We start from the raw sequence: 16,535 nt of genomic DNA, 5'->3' as shown, positions 1-16,535 counted from the left end.
ACGCAATATCGCACTCTCTCCCCTCTACCCTTTATGGCAAGTCTCGTGACAAAGAACTTCTTTGAAATTCGTGGGAAACGGGGAACGCGACTTACATGAAATCGAAAATTCATCGGGAAAATCAGAAGGAAAAGTAGGCAAGGCAAGCTAGGGAAAAAAGAGAAATCAAATTCGATTTCTTTGGCGCTCGCCTATCTATCAAAGTTTTGCGAAATGTGTCAGAAGTTCCCTTTTGTTGTGCAGTGCAAGACGGGATGTAAACAAAATGAGCAAAACGAAATTTTGAGCATTTTGTTGACAGTAACCTTAATATCACCTGCTTTTTTTCTATTTTGCAGTGGTTTCTCGAAGATAGTGAAACAGAGTGTGGCTGCATTGCATAGAGAGGAATCTTTCCAGTAGATTTTTTGCATTAGAAGGAAATTACATGTCAAGGCCCTCCGTTGACGGAACCTTAAAGTTCTGCGTGAATAATGTAAAATATTCTAGCAGAAATGAGAGTTGATATTACAAGGCTTATACACAAAATTGTGTGTTGAGTTTTATTTTCCTTCTATCGATTTAGATTCCGTTATTTTCTGATAAACACCATTCATTGGTGATTTGGAAATTTGTATTTCGTTTCAATCAGATATTCGAAATTTACACCAATATAAACAGTGTTACCTTAACGGAGCGACTATCGAATCGACCTGTTCTTGCGCATGGGTCGTGAGCCAGTAACGAGTAAGAGTTTCGAGAAATCGTCCAGCGTCGTTAGTGGTCTTGTAGCCTAATCTAGTCCATTAAAAATTCTATGTTACTGTAACAAGGTCAAGCTGAAACAATCAAATAATTCTCGAATAAGTTTTTGTCATCATCTACAAATCTAACGCAGAGACATTTTTATTACACCGAGGAAGTACTCTGTCAGTCGTCTGTGACCGTACGGGCTTCCAATGGTTGCGCTGCCATTCCTCAAAAGAGTAGTGGAAAATGGTGATGGCATTGTCTTTTCTATTTATGATAAAATGTAATTGACATAAAAACATCTTAACTGTAATCGGAAACACTGGACTTTTTTTTTAATGTCAATTGCCAGCTACAAGGAACACCACAAAAGGTGCACAATTTCCCGCCACATTAACCTTGGATTGGAAGGGCATTTTATTTTTTTTACATGTGAATGTTGATAGGCATGAGGTAATCCATGATTCGAGCGATCAAGGCCAGCAATCTTCATTAGGCTCACAATAGCTTGTCCAAAAAAAGTATATTTCACTTCATTAATTTCTTATCTGAGCAGTAACCTAGTAGCAAGTTGAAACAAAAACTAGCCGAAAATGATGCACTGGAATAAATTTAGATGTTCGCACGAAAGCATAAAGAAAGCGTACTACAGGAAAGATTGACATCTCTGACAACAATCAAGCCTAATTTATGCAATCATTTTTCTCAACGAGCGATTACATATAAAAACTGCAATCATAGGTACTTGGGGTCAAAAGTTTATCCTTACACTCGCGAATTTACATTTCACAAATAGGATTGATTTGTATGGCTGTCATTTTTTGTATAAAACTAGTTTTACAAAGATGAAGGTCAAGCTAAGTCAATATTTTATCACCTCATACGATTACAATGATGATGTGTTTTCAAGGTAAAGACCATGATTAGTTTACATTCTTATAAGTTCATCTATCACCAAATAAAATTCAGTTAATCTTATTTGAATAACTCGTGACTTATCACAACTTCCAGTAATTATTTGAACCATTACAGTCAGACGAAGCCCCGAGTCCGATGTTGCAGCGAAAGTAAATACAAGGCGTCCACGCTCAGTGGAATCCGTGTGTCCTTGTCATATCCCACTGTAAGGTTTCTTAGATAATCAAAACCCAAATATTCTTGAGTTGCCTGTCTGTAGAGAAATTTTACAGCTGGAGCCCAGCCGTTTGTGTACTCTGCATTTATCCACTGGGATGGGACTCTTTTAGAGAGAAATTCACCTTTTTCGAGGCGACTTCGTTTTAGTGTTATAAGGTCATCGATATTGGAATTTAAAACATACAAGCGAAACTTAAATGATATCATTTTCGCTTGGAAAATCTCATTTCGGCATGTTTCACTTTCTTCGTGTTTTTCTATGAGTTTTACAAGCTTCGTTACATCTCCAAAGAACTCACTATGCCTGTGTGCAATATTCTTCAGGTGTACCATCTCGTGGGATGTGATTGATTTTTCTGACTCATATCTGGAGCGCATATAACGAAGTAATTGATCTAGGTAAGCTAGTTCTTTCTTGTTGAGCTGCAGATTCCTTATAGTATCAGGTTGTTCAGTGAGCTTTGGAAGCTTTATTAAGAGAACTGCTGATTCGTTTGTGGATAACATTCTTTGTCTGATTGCTTGGTTCGTACGACGGTGCCCCTCCATGACGTCTTGAAACAAATTGGATAAATCATTCAAAGCTTTTGACCTAACAATTAGATTATTCAGAGTTTCCCGTACTACGTCTCGATCCGTAGGGACCAGTTGAACATTTCTGTCTCTAGTAGTTGAAGGATTCGTTATCCGCAGTAGTTCCTTCATAACATTTTTCATGTGCGGGTTTATTGGATCACCAGTACGATGGTAGTTCAACTCATCTTCGCTGCATGTGCTAAAATCGCTGTTATAGAATTGCTCGCAACCTTTTTCAAAGCCATCCAAAGTGAATGAATGGGGATGGCTTCCATAGAGATGTCTATAAATTAGGCTAAGTTCCACTTCTCGATTAGGAAAGGTAAGGATGCCACCCGATTTCGTGATAAAATCAACGACTTCCTGCCATCGATCCCTTTTGCCTTCAGAAGGCTCCTCTGTCCCAGAGTACAGTTTGGCAAGGTACAAAGGTGTTATGCCATGCACATTTGAACAATTAACATCAATGCCATTTATGCTTCGATCATTTAAAAGAGTTTTGACAAAGCCAATCAGACCTCTGTAAGCTGCCAAGTGATATATTGTTAGTTTTTCGTGAGCTCTATTACATCCAACATCAAAACGTGAAGAACGTTTTGTGGCTTTAAACAAAAGATCTACAGCTCTCTCCGCAGTGTGTGTGGGTAGACTTGATAGATAATGGCTTATCCCTCCATACATGATGGAAAGTTCTAAAGAGCTGTGCCCTTGAGAAGTTAGTATTTTCGGATCGGCTCCCCAGGAAAGAAACCTCTTAATGAAAAATAGGTTGCCTCCTTGAGCAGCCCTATGTAATGCTGTGTATCCTTCAGCGTCACGACACTCGTCCACGACGCGGAATTTTGACGGATGAGCCTGAATTGCTTTCAAAAGGGGTCCATCCTCTTCAAAGTAATATAAATCATCATAGGTACGGTACTCAAGAAGGTTGTCAGTAGCCACAGTCGGCTGTCTAAACGCTAGCATATGCAATTCCGACTGGTTAAAAGGCTTCCCACATTCGATATGAATAGGTACATCAAATCGCCTTAAAACAACGTCCAGCCATTCGCCACCATTCTGCAAATAAATTAACAGTGGGGATCGACCTTGTGCATCTTTACAGCTAAGGCTATGGCCCTTTGATAGTAATAGGTAAGCAATGATTGGCTGTTGCTTCTCAAACGCACGATGCAACAGATCAGTTCTATTTCCTTTGCACGCCTGGGACAGGTTGTACTCTCTAGAGAGCAAGATATCAGCTACTGAATTATGATACCTTCTGTTCAAGGCTAGAATCAGGTCAAAATTTATCTTTTCATCACTGCGGTTCGCCATTCTGGGATAAAACAATTTAGTCGCAAATTCCATGGCAAAGTCAAGTGGGATTTTCCCTTGTTTGTCATTTAAATCTGTTCTGGCCCCATTTTTCAGAAGCTGTAGGACACAACACTCCTCCCCTGTTCGTGCCGCGAGATGTAGTGCTGTTTTTCCACTTGTATCCATTTCATTTATATATGAGGCACCTGATGATTTAATGATTTCGATCAGCTTTAGACACTGAAAGCTCAACGGTACAGCCCTAGAAACGTAAGAATCATGCGTTACCGTAATGTCACCTTCTGGGCCCCAAACTGTGATAAATGATGAACTGCTGAGTTCCTCAAATTCAAAAATCAAATTTGAATACTTTTCAAAATTGTCGACCACAGCGTAGTGCATTGGTGTCATTCCGTTTTCATCAATTTCATAAATGCTAGCGCCCATGTCTAGTAACGGTTTGATGTCCTTGTTGATATTGCAAATGGCGCCACTGTGAAGCGGTGTTGAGAGGTTTTTACTTTTTATGTTAATATGAATAGAAGGTCTTTGAGAAAGAAGCCATTCAATAAAATCGTAATGGCCATGACACGCAGCAATATGAAGTGGCATGGCCCCTTGGCAATCCTCATCGTCAGGCCTTGCGCCATAGCGCAAGAGTAGAGATGCCACCTCAATTGCACCATATCTTGCAGCAAGAAGAAATGGTGTCGTACCACAGTGGCACAGATCTTTATAGTACTCTGCTTGTTCTCTTTTATTGAGAAACACTATTCGTTCTCCACCACCTTTCTCTTCGGAGCTACGAGAGGAAGATAAATTTTGGAATTCCATGCATTTTTGAGAAATTCGGGCACCACTTCTTATGAGAAGCTCTACTATTTCCAAATCATTTTGCCTCACTGCTTCATGAAGTGGGGTTCGACCAGTGAAATCTTTGCAATGGATTGCCGTGTATTTCATGGACAATAGCAGTTTAGTTACCTCTGTGTGTTTTCCTGCGACTGCCAAATGAAGTGCACTTTGGCATTCAATTCTGTAATTGTCGTGAGATAAAATGTACCTATGCAGACCAGTAGAGTTATACCAAGAGGCCGCTTGGTATCTTACTTTGTTTCCGAGCCAATAAAATGAGCCATCACATCGCAAGCAGGTATCCATCAAACCAGTCTTCAAGAGAAACTTTATAACATGCGGGTGACCGCCGTGAGCGGCAAGTTGAAGAGAAAGATGGTCTGCATCAGCCCCCTTAAAATACAAAATTTGGACAACATCTAAGTGTCCATTTTGTGCCGCCAGCTGGATGGCCGTCAGGTTAGCACCGTTCACATCGTGAAACGAAGCATTCCTTTTGAGAAGAGCTCGTATCACGGCGGCATGACCTCCTGATGCGGCTGCATGCATCATGGTGGAGTTCCAGAAAGCTGTTTTAGCTCGTTCAAGGGGATCTACGTCAAACATTAAAGGAGAAATTTCCCTTACAAATCGTATTGGAGGTGGTGGCTTAGTTCGGTGGTCGGTGTTAGCTCCTCTGCTAATGAGAAATTCAACGTTTTCTTTGAGACCTTTTTTCGCAGCGAGGAAGCATGGAGTAAAACCATAATTGTCCTCACAGTCAATACTCTCAAACGCAGGAGCAAGTAGCTGAAGAAGTTTTAAATTGCCATCTTCTGCGGCAAGGTGAAGAAGGGTTTTGTTATCACTGTTGATGGAGGCATTTATGTAAGAGGCATTGATATTTCCAAACTCCTCGAGGAAATTCTCGTCGCCCTCCCAAAAACTTATGTGATGTGCTAAATGGTAAATGTCCATTGAGTTCTGGTTTTTTTTGACAACACTTAAATAGTACTTGGCCAATCTTCCGTGACCGTGTTTCCGACTAACATAGTATGGGTTGCCAATATTTTCACTGCTTGTGAGCCACTCCGTAAAGGAAAGGTGGAAAATAGTGATGGTGTTGTCTTCTTCATATCTGATAAAATGTGAAAGATCTTTTAACGCGTAGACAAAGTCATATTCGTAGTCGATGTTCTCCTGCATTCTTAAAACCTGGAATACACGATCAACCTGCATTGGTTCAAATGCAGCCACCATGATCTCCAGAATAGCCAAAGCGGATTTAAACTTTTCTCGGGAACCATAAACCCTTTTCAGGTAATTCTCATATATCCCACCAATCGTTTTTGGGAGCTGCTTCAAGTCTGCGTCATTGCTGAACTCGTCTTCCCAAAAATGGAACATTTCTTTCACGAAAAGGAAATTCCCCTGGCTCTGACTCAATAACTTCCTCGTCAGAAAAGAAATCTCTTCACCACTACTGAATCCTAATGCTGCTTTCAGCCTATGGAGAATCGGCGCCTCTTCGAATAGTTTAGTGGTAATAAATATCTCGATGTCTTGTAAGTTTCGAGGATCTGTGGAGGACATATACACTTTGGGGACATGACTGAAATGTCTTAGGACATTTGAGTCATTACGAGAAGTCATTACCAGCTTTATCCATTTTGGAAGCTTACTGGACGTTTCTCTTATAAACTGAACTATTGAGGTCCCTCCGTTGTCTGACGAGCATTCGTCTAAGGCATCTATGACAATAAAATAGAATTGAGGTTCACCTTTTAATTGCAAAAGTGGCGCCATTAGAGCCTGTTCAAAGCATTCAAACGGATCTCTTACACAACTTCCTTCTAGAACTGAAAGGATGAGTGAGCTATTGGAGATCAACATTCCATATTCTGGAACTCTTCTGGCCATCAAGTCGACTAAATTGCGAACAAATCGACCAGGGTCCTGAGTTGCTTTGTCTGCGTGCTTACATAAATGGTAACCAATGATTCTTTTGTGAATAAAAGGATTAGATGAGCGAGAACAGATCAGTTGGGCAGTCAGCGCAGATTTTCCTGCGCCTGGCTCACCGATAACTATAACCCCACGATCGGTATCTTGTTTCATCAAGTTTGTTTCCAGTTCATTGTAGAGCCAGAGCCGTCCAGTGAATCTTTCTCGGGCATTACTCAAGTAGCTTGTGAAATTGAATTCCTTACTTTCAAAAGGAACAAAACCATCTTCAATCGGGCACCCTGAAAAGAAAAACTAAAATAAGAACAATTGCGTTGAGAGTTAAAATGTTTATTTCGAATAAGGATTTGTTTCCTCTCTCGTCAACATAAAGTCTTCTTAACCCTTTCACTCCCAAGATATTATTATTTATTCTCCTTGCTGTTTGCCGTATCATTATCACTACGTTTGTTTGGAGGATTTGGTAGTGGATCAACTAATCATACTCTCATTGATGTTTTTATTTATCATCATCACTTGTCTGCTTGATATTGCATAGATATTATAGGGAGAAATTCTATCTTGGTCACTTATGGGAGTTAACCTCGTTCTCAGTGTCCAACAAATCAACCTAACCACTCACTTCGCCTCTCATGATCGACCACTTAGATGAACTGCTGTAAAGGGTAGACAACATTGTTTTTGTAGTAGACAGCTATCATGAAATGAATTACTGGATAAAGCAAAACACAGATAAGAGTTGTTTGAACTGTCCTAATTCGTCATCTTTACCGAAACTCGAACAGAAAGCTTTCCTCTTTATTCTCATTCTTTTCATTTGTATTGATTTTCTTCTGGTTAGATAATCAAATTAGCAGCTCGTCCATATCGTGCTTAAAACCTTTATCCGGTCTTCCCCATTCGATCGTAAACAAATAAGTAATTGAAAACAAATGTGGTGTATTACTGAAGGTAGCTGACAGAGTCAAAACTCACCATCGTTGTAAGAGTTCTTACTTAAACATCTACAGCAACTCAGGAGTACCATTAACAGCAACCATAGAGCGACGGACTTAGCATTCATGCTGCGAACGTTGTCACAGACAAACTGCCTTCCCCTTGTATACACCCATTTGACGAGGTTTGAAACTTGTGTTACATACGAAAGGTTTCGATTTGCGGCGTCCTCCATTCTGTCATCAATACTTTTCAGAAGCTTAAAGACCTTCGTCTGTCGTGTTTGCAAACTCAGCAGTTTCTTCTGTATCTTGTTGCTTACACCTTTGCAGTCTTTCTTGAAGGCCTTAATTTCCCCTTCAATGTCATCCAGTTGACCACACACTGTCTCTTGGAAATCTGCCAGAACTTTCCTTTCAATACTACGTGCATCGAAATCCTTCTCCATTGCGTCAATCTCTGCGAGAGCCGCTTTAGCGCCATTGTCAGAAATTAAGTTCGGATCTTGAAGGAGATTTCTTATCGCTGCAAGGGCACCTGCTTTTTCTCCATCTGTTAGCTCCTGTCTCGGAGCGTGTCCCCATCTGGTATTTCGCGTCTTTCGCACCTCTTCAACGAGATGGTGTTGTACGGGAAAGAGGGAACACCAGAACAGAAGATTGGTCAATCCCGTGCAGTCAGTACTACTCGCGTCTATCACATTAACAGCGCTTTTCCCCAAATCGGACATGAAAAGTTTGGCTACCTCCCAGTAACCAAGGTTTGGATCTGTCCACTTGTAAGAGTCGCTTTGGTGCCACCTTGGTTTTCCACCTCTATGGTACATTAAAAGCTGTTTAGCCCAAGCACAAGAGTGCTTTAGGGGCTTTCGACAGGTACAAGGGGGTGTAGAGGCAAGGTTTGCCAGTAACACTTGATGAAAGGCTTTCATCTCCCTCTCGATGAAAGGCCTTAGCCCATCACACATAAGAGAAAGGGCGTGGCCTACAGCCAGCCAGTTTTGGTACTCTTTCTTCAGGATTTTTGATTGCCAGTTTGCTGCAGTTGAGCAAGACATCATTGCCCATGAATGGTTTCCAGTCTGGTGAATACGAAAATCTGCAACAGCAAGGAGATTTACTTTAAAATGGGAAGAGATAATAAGCGATAATAACAATATCTTTGGTTAGCGTTTATTGAGTATTTTGTGATGTTGAAGTTTTACTTTCTCTCTAAAAAATTATGTGAATTGATATTTTCGAGGCAAATAACTGTACCTGACGGAGGAACTGCAGAAAGCCTGACAACATGCGGTCTATTCTACTTATTTCCATGAAAACACATTAAAACACCTTTGGTCCGAGGCTTTTTTAAGATAAGGCAGAGGCCCTTTTTTTTTTTGCTCACGATTTATGAAAAGTAATAAGTTCATTACGATGGAATGTTTGGAGAGCTAGTGCTTCTTTTACTTTACAAAAAAGAAAACATAAAATGTCCCACCTCACACTATAGATCCAAAATTTTCACTCTTGCATGAGTGGCTTAGCTATGTTTAGATATCCTAGCCAAAGTCTGTGATTTCCGACGCTTCCGTCCGAATGTGAACGTTCCCGCCTGATTTCCGACGATTTCGTCTATATTGAAGAGAAGATAGACTTAAGGTCACCAAACACAAGCCATAGTTAAACGGCCAGGCTGCTACGCAAGATTGCTCAAAGTCGAGTTTGAGGTGAACTGAAGACAATTTTCGGAAGGATTAGGTTTTTCATCAGAATCTCAAAACGCGTTCATAGCCATAATTTTGTATTTCTTTTCAATGGCAACGATAGGACTATATCATTTCTGGAGCATACTTCGCTTCCTATGAAACGGAAAAGCAACTAGTTGAAATTTTAGTCCTTAGGTCCTAACTGAAGCTTAAAGTGCCTATGATACGAATTTTTTTCGAAAACAATTAGCTTATTATATGTACAAACCAATTCCGATAGAAGAAAGATTTAAAAAAAACTTAAAACTCGGTTTTTTCGGGCCATAAAGTGCTCTTACTTTGCCTTAAAAGTGTCCCGTAAACTGGTAATTAACGGGTGATGACGTAGAAAACTGTGAAAACTCTCCGTTGACAATTACAAATCTCTCACATCTCTGACCATCTCTTGTAATTTTGTATGAGTCAGCGTTGAAACACTCTTGAAATAATGTTCGATGGTGATGTATAACTACCTTCAGCATGCTTTACCGAGAGTTTTGATACATCGTACTTAAGTGGTAAAGAAGAAATGGAAATCGCGAGTATGGTTCAGCCCTACGAAAGAGAAGCGCGTGCATCAAAGGAAGATTTCGACGAAGACTGACTAAGACGGTTTCTCGCGTGCAGTGTTCAGGTCAAAATTAGAACATAAAGCTCCCGTTACTGAATGTTTAGTTTGTTGCGTATGTGTTTTGTTCTCTATGGCGAAATATATGTTAAGAATGGTAGTTGTGTTCGTTTTTGTTGACATAACATTTTATTCCTTCGCACTAGAGTTTCGTTGCTGTAGAATGATTCCCACAGCAAACCACAAGCTAACTTTTGACGAAAGAATCGGCTGTATCACGAGGCACGATGATTTTGTGCCGAGAAGTCATCGGGCAGTTTCACTGCAAGTTGCTCCTTTCCTCAAAGATTGCAAAGGCTCAGTGAGGCTGTCGTCGTCGAGCTGGTTAAACGGAAAACAAGTGAGTTTATCTGATTCAAGTTAACCTTAAATAGAGATTTTAAGAGAGAAAACTTCTTTAGTTTAAGTGTAGCATTGCTATATGACTCATTTAGGTCAATGGCAAATAACTGACATCAGTATTGTAAATTAATATTTCGTATCCATCGACTTTCACACAGCGCTTGGATTCGCTATCATCTAATTCAATGAATAAAGAATAATACATGAGCACGCGTAGATATGGAATTTCTCATCGAGTGTTTAACTCGATAGCTCACGAGTGAGCGCAACGAACGAGTGAGATGTCGAGTTGAGCACAAGAAGAGAAATTCCATATTTACAAGCAACCACGCATTATTTTGTTTATCATATAAAATACAATAGCCCTTTACTGAGAAGAAAAGCCGACCTTATTTATGAATGAAAATAAGGGCCTGTTTACATGTAGGTGGGGGACCCCAGGTAGGTGAGGTAACCCGCCTAGCCTTTATGCGTTTACATGCAATCTTACAACCCCGGAGTGCTGGGGTGTTGTTGCGCTTGCAATTAAGGAGTTTGAGCAGAGGCGTCCCAAGCTCACATCTCGAAAAAGACGAAAGATTAATTCTCGGACACATATGTATTTATTCATGAAAGCGTCACGCGTTGTGTTACGCGGTGTTTGGTTTCACGAGAAACCGTTGACTTAATACGTTATGCGGAATAGTTTGGGAAACCAAATATGGTCGATTTACAACGCTAAATATTCCGAAATGTGAACATTTTACACTCCTTGTGTGTCCGTTGCGGTTTCTGGTGATTTCTGCCATGAGACGGCTAGGAAATGTACAAAGTTTTAAAACAAACGTTTCGCTTTTGAGCTTTTTGCCATGAACGCGACCCCGGCTAGGCGGGTTACTCCACCTTGACATGTTTACATGGCAAATTGTCACCCCGGCTGACAGGGTAACCCACCTGGCAGACCGGGCAACCCGCCCAGGCGGGTCACCCCACCTATCATGTAAACATGATCAAAATAAAATAAGAAATTATATGGACAGGCGGGTTACCCCACCTAGGCGGGTTACCTCACCCACCTGGGGTCTCCCACCTCCATGTAAACAGGCCCTAAATGAATCGACAGTCCCCGAATAACAATCGTAAAGTGCGTTGGCACTAACTCCTAAGATGGAAAAATGCGTTGAATCATGATTACAAAAACCACAATGTTTGTAATTTTCCATTAACAAAATTCTCATTTATTGACTTTGTCCTAACAGACAGAAGAAGTCTTTCAGGTAAATGGCCAAAATCGGCTAGTGGCAAATCTTCCAGTTGTCGATTTTCATTCTCAGCCGGGAGAAATGCTAACACCAAAGCCACTGAATACGTACCTTTCGGTTTTTCTTTTAGTATATTGGTTTTCTTTCCCTTCTAGGAAAGTTTGAACCTCACTGTCTGTCAGCGATACGGATTTTTTAGTGTTTTAGCTGCCATAGTTCGAGAAAGCTCCGACAAACAACTTGTACAGAGAATCTTGAAGATTTTACCATTCATTCATCAACCTGACCGAGTGGCGCCAAAGGCGAGGGACGTGTCAGCAGCTGATTGGCTATATCAACACACGTGAAAAAATACGATATTTTTTCACGTGTGTTGTTACGGCTTTTCTTAGGGCCGGAAATCCCTGTATAGCACCGCAGTTTATGTGTATCTTTATTTATCTCGTTGCAGTGTTGTTGACACTGCTACTGTTGTCACTTTTAGTTTTTTTTAGTCTAGGGGGAATTCATGGTTCGTGGGATGTTTTTTCGGAAACTTAGGCTAGAATTATACATGGCTCCTTCGAGCTTGTGTTTATGCTTGTATCCGCCTAAGGTTTCGCACCGTTCACGCAGCAGGATATCAGTCAGTTCAGGAAAGGACTTGACTTTATCACAAATTATGTATTTCTGGTAACAAAATACGATGGAAACTACAACTGGTAGGATTTTTATACAATAAGAAAAGCGCAAATGTAGTCATGTGCAAAGACAAGGAGTATAAGTGCATCTCAAGCGCGTGAAATAAACAACATTATAATAAAGTTCGGATATAACGCGCGCTGTCATTGATTGAAAGAGCGTGCTGTATGAGAGTACAGGGCACAGAGCTGAACCAGACGTTAACATTATAACATAATTACAAGTGAAGAATACATTGTTGAGTTTAAATCAAGGATATTTCGCTAAATTTTGTATGGCTGTTTCCTTCACACTCGTCGATTTTAAGTTTCTTGTTCAATAGAGTTTTAGCTTATCACTGTAGCTGCTAAGACCTGCTCTTGCAAAGGTGCACTAAACTTATGAATAGTGTCGCAATTATAATGCCCTTGTCATAGTGCTACTGGTTAGAAAGATCCCCAAGATGAAATTTCTATTTTCTTTTACCTCTAGCCGGTAGGATCTTATGAGGCGTAAAATTAGTACCGGTTAGAGGTACAGCTTGCATATTTGGTCAACTTTGCTCAATTATTATTACGGTTTGCTTCACATTTTACTTTTTCTGCACTCCAAATTAGTCTAATACTCCTTTTGATCACTTTTTTCAAGAATACGTTTATATTATTTTATTTTTGTTTGGTCTTGTACCTCTAGCTCTGGCTAGAGGTACAGCATACTTAGTGGACTTTGCCCAATTTTTATTATGGCTATCCACATTTTACTTTTCTGCACTCCAAAATGTTGTCTTACACTCTTTGGAATCACTTTTTATAAGAGTACATTTATATTTATACTTTTTATTTGGTCTTGTGCCTCTAGCTGATAAGATTTTGAGAGGCTTCGCAGACACTACCAGCTAGAGGTAGAGCTTGCATATTAAAATTTTAATCTACTTTGCCCAATTTTTATTGCAGTTTGCTTTGAATTTTACCTTTTGGCATTCCATTTTAGTCTAACACTACGTTAGCATCACTTTTTTCATGAATATCTTTGTTTCTTGGCCATGCACCTCTAACCGGTAGGATCTTAGGTGGCCTAGAAAATACTACAGGCTAGAGGTACTTCATGCATTTATAGTGAATTTAACTCATTTCATTTACTTCTTGATTTATGGAAAAACCTTTCTACATTCCATGTTGGTCTTTCTGTTGTGGAGTCACTCCATAGGCATATTTTCATGCTTTGTAGTCCTGTTCATCTGGCTAGTAGGATGTTAGATTACTCAGAAAACACTACCAGCCAGAGGGGCAGCTTATGTATGTGACATAAGCTTGAAATCATTAACATTGTTATGTTTTAAATGTATTTCAAGTCAATAAATTTTAAACCAGCCTGATTTGTATTTTATTTGGTTGTGGATTTATTTCAAAACAGACATAACCAGTTTTAGCTGAATTTGAATTGAAATTCATTTTAGACTTCAGTGGACTTGTCAACCAGATTTACTGAAGTTTGTCATGTAAAACCCTGCCTAAGTATGAGAGGAATTTCTTAGAAAGGAACAGTTTCTATTTTCATGATATTTGTGTTTGATTGGATGTATTGTTGACAAGGCCAACCATTGCCTGAAATACTAAAATCAAGTCATCTTTAGGTAGTCATAGGATAACATGATTTTAATTCACTACGTTGAAATTTTCCCTTTGTATTTTCAATGATATTTAACAGCTAGTACACAAGTTAATCTTGAAAATATAGAGAGATCATCAACATCTACAGAAATTATACAATTAAATAAATGAGATTAACCTGTGCCTGTGTTATTTATTGTATTTTTTAAAATAAAAATTGCTATTATTAAAAAGAAATCAAACCTCTCTTATTTGAACACCAACCAGAAACCCTTTGCTTATTGCCAAAAAATGCCTGCTTTAGTTTCAGCATATCCCATTCCCCATAAAGAGTCATTTGATGCTCATAACTTTTGCTATCAAATAAGCAGTGGTACATGTAGGTACATGTATGTACATGACAAAGGAGCAAGAAGATATTTTTGGAAAAAATTATTCCAATGTAGTGTAAGGCTATAATGGAATATCAAAAAGTAAATGCAAAGCAAACTGTAGAATAAAAATTGGGCAAAGTCAATTAAATATGCAAGCTATACTTCAAGTATTTTCTAAGCTTCCTATGATCCTACAGGCTAGAGGTTAGGGACTATATAAGAGAGAAAAAAATGTAAATGTATTCATGAAAAAAGTGATTCCAAGGAGTGTAAGACTAATTTAGAGTGCAGAAAAGTAAAATGATCAAACCACAGAAAAAATTGAGCAAATTTGACTAAACTATGCAAACTGTACCTCCAGCTGATAGTCTTTTCTATGCTTCCTGAGATCCTACCAGTTAGAGGTAAAAGACCAAATAAAAGTAAATAAAATTATACTTATTCTTGAAAAAGTGATTCAGAGGAGTGTCAGACTAATTTGGAGTGCAGAAAAGTAAAACGTGGAGCAAACCGTATTACAAATTGGGCAAAGTCGACTAAATATGCAAGCTGTACCTCTAGCCTTTCTAAGGGCCTATTTACACGGTACGACTTTGTCGCATGCGACAAGCTTACGACAGGCTTACGACACGAATTGTTTCGTGTAAATCAAACCTACAACTCGCTTACGACTCTTAAGTCATGTCGTAGGCCTGTCGTAAGCTTGTCGCATGCGACAAAGTCGTGCCGTGTAAATAGGCCTTAAGACTCCTAATTTTATCTTGGGGATCTTTCTCGCCAGTAGCACTCTGACAAGGGAATTATAGTGGCGATACTATTCATAAGTTTCGTTTACCTTTGCAAGCGCAGGTCTGAGTGGCTATAGTGTTAAGCTAAAAGTCTGCTGAATAAGAAACTTAAGATCGATGAGCGTGAAGGAAACAGCCATAGAAAATTTAGCGAAATGTCCTTGATTTTAACTCAAAAATTTATTCTTCACATGTAAAGCATGTTATAATATTCTATACTTCTTTCTTGCTCTAGCCGTTTCCTGCGTGCTTTACAACAGAACAGAGCACAGACAAGGCTTCTCTATTTGTTAAATAAGGAGCTCACCATTCTTCGCTCGCGACATGTCAGCCGAAAATAATGTTGAAGAATCGTTTACGGTGTGGGAACAGGCTCCTTAATCAACATTCTTTCTAGCTAAATTATTTGGTTATCTTCCTCTGATTTGTCTAGTGGCATGTGTTCGTAACAGGCGCCTTCAGAGCCGGTACGGAGCATAAGGCCGGCGACATTCAAGAGTAAAATCTCCTCGATGTTGACGATCGAAAGTAGCGTATATGAATACCCGGTATATGTGTATTATTCTCGTAGCTAACATCATTTGGCGCTCCGGCCACGCAATCCGTTCGTTCTATCTTCTAGATTCCTCCTTTCTCCATCATAGTTGATGTTCTCGACAGTTCTATACGACACAACGGTGTAACACGATCGTTTTGGTCACACACTTAATGGAGACACTTTTTGGCCGCCAAATCGTACTTTCAATTCACAAAAAAATAGTCAAGGAGAACTCGCTAGGCGCTTAAATCGATTATTTCTAATTTTGAATACAGTTATCAACCAAAAAATTCAAAAAAAAGTTTGTGTCGTGGGCACTTTAACTGAATCATCACGAGGACTTTTGTAGGAAATTAAATGATGAAAGCAGTAACCCCAAGTTGTTTTGAAACGCTGTTTAAATACAGATTATTCGACTGTTACGGCAAACTGGAAACTGCTTTGTAGTTTCGATATAATACACTAAGACGAAGAAGCTGAAATAGATACCCAACTGAGAAACTCAATTTTTTAAAACTTTAAGACTTTCGAAGATGATTAGCCGAACGTTTATAAGTGTGCAGTATACTCACGAAAGATTGCACTTCAATCAGAATTAGAAAACAAATTTGCAAGCTCACAGGCAAATAGAATAATTCTCTCAATGCTTATTAACACTACACTGACTTAGTTTACTTCCGTTTAGGCCAGCCTTACTTTGTCTTACCTTGGGAAATAAATTCAAAAGCGATTCTTTACACCGTTTCCCTATAAATGTAAATGAAAAGGTTCCCGATTTTCGATGAGACTTCGTGTCTATTCTCATCAACGACGAAACTCTGCCCGTAGAAACAGGAAATACACCGCTCGATTTCCACGAACTCGCCACGGAAACCCCCTAACACATCATTCATTGCGGCAAAATTATTACGTCATCAATATTTTCGGCTTAACAATGTAACGAAATCTTGCCGTAACGCGACACGTTCCGAATAACAACAAAAACGACAGTAAAACCATTACCAATGATAATAATAATGACAAAAACCGAAGGAAACGCTGTTACTTTGTAGGTGAGTTGCAGTTCTGTTATTAATCATAACGTAAGATATCTGTTAAAGTCATTTTCAAAGATTTAATTTGGTTACTATGATTTCCACTCGGTATAATATT

The 16,535-nt window shown here is 39.4% G+C and overlaps 2 protein-coding genes across 2 annotated transcripts in view; one reads left to right on the top strand and one right to left on the bottom strand.

The window, feature by feature from the left end:
* Positions 1-1,362, top strand: part of LOC131773552 (DNA repair protein RAD50) — a 30,525-nt gene extending 29,163 nt beyond the window's left edge. The window contains 1 exon segment of the mRNA XM_066165590.1: positions 339-1,362. Within this exon segment, the coding sequence (XP_066021687.1) occupies positions 339-402 (64 nt within the window). The 3' untranslated portion in view covers positions 403-1,362.
* LOC131773539 (uncharacterized) lies at positions 1,354-16,206 on the bottom strand. Its single transcript, XM_059089486.2, has 4 exons — positions 16,090-16,206; positions 8,956-9,089; positions 7,516-8,574; positions 1,354-6,821 (listed from the first exon to the last, which is right to left on the bottom strand). Exons 3-4 carry the CDS (start codon positions 8,534-8,536, stop codon positions 1,762-1,764), a joined length of 6,081 nt encoding a protein of 2,026 aa, XP_058945469.2. The 5' UTR covers positions 8,537-8,574; positions 8,956-9,089; positions 16,090-16,206; the 3' UTR covers positions 1,354-1,761.
* Between the last annotated feature and the right edge of the window lie 329 nt (positions 16,207-16,535).

The sequence above is a fragment of the Pocillopora verrucosa genome, chromosome 4, assembly GCF_036669915.1.
Source record: "Pocillopora verrucosa isolate sample1 chromosome 4, ASM3666991v2, whole genome shotgun sequence".
Classification (NCBI taxonomy): Eukaryota; Metazoa; Cnidaria; class Anthozoa; order Scleractinia; family Pocilloporidae; genus Pocillopora; species Pocillopora verrucosa.
This window is presented reverse-complemented; position numbering and strand designations above follow the sequence as displayed.

Excerpts from the sequence above, each read along its gene's own strand:
- LOC131773539 (XM_059089486.2), bottom strand. The coding sequence starts at position 8,536 with ATGATGTCTTGCTCAACTGCAGCAAACTGGCAATCAAAAATCCTGAAG. Across the intron at positions 6,822-7,515 it reads TAAGAACTCTTACAACGATG|GGTGCCCGATTGAAGATGGT; the intron begins GTGAGTTTTGAC and ends TTTTCTTTTCAG.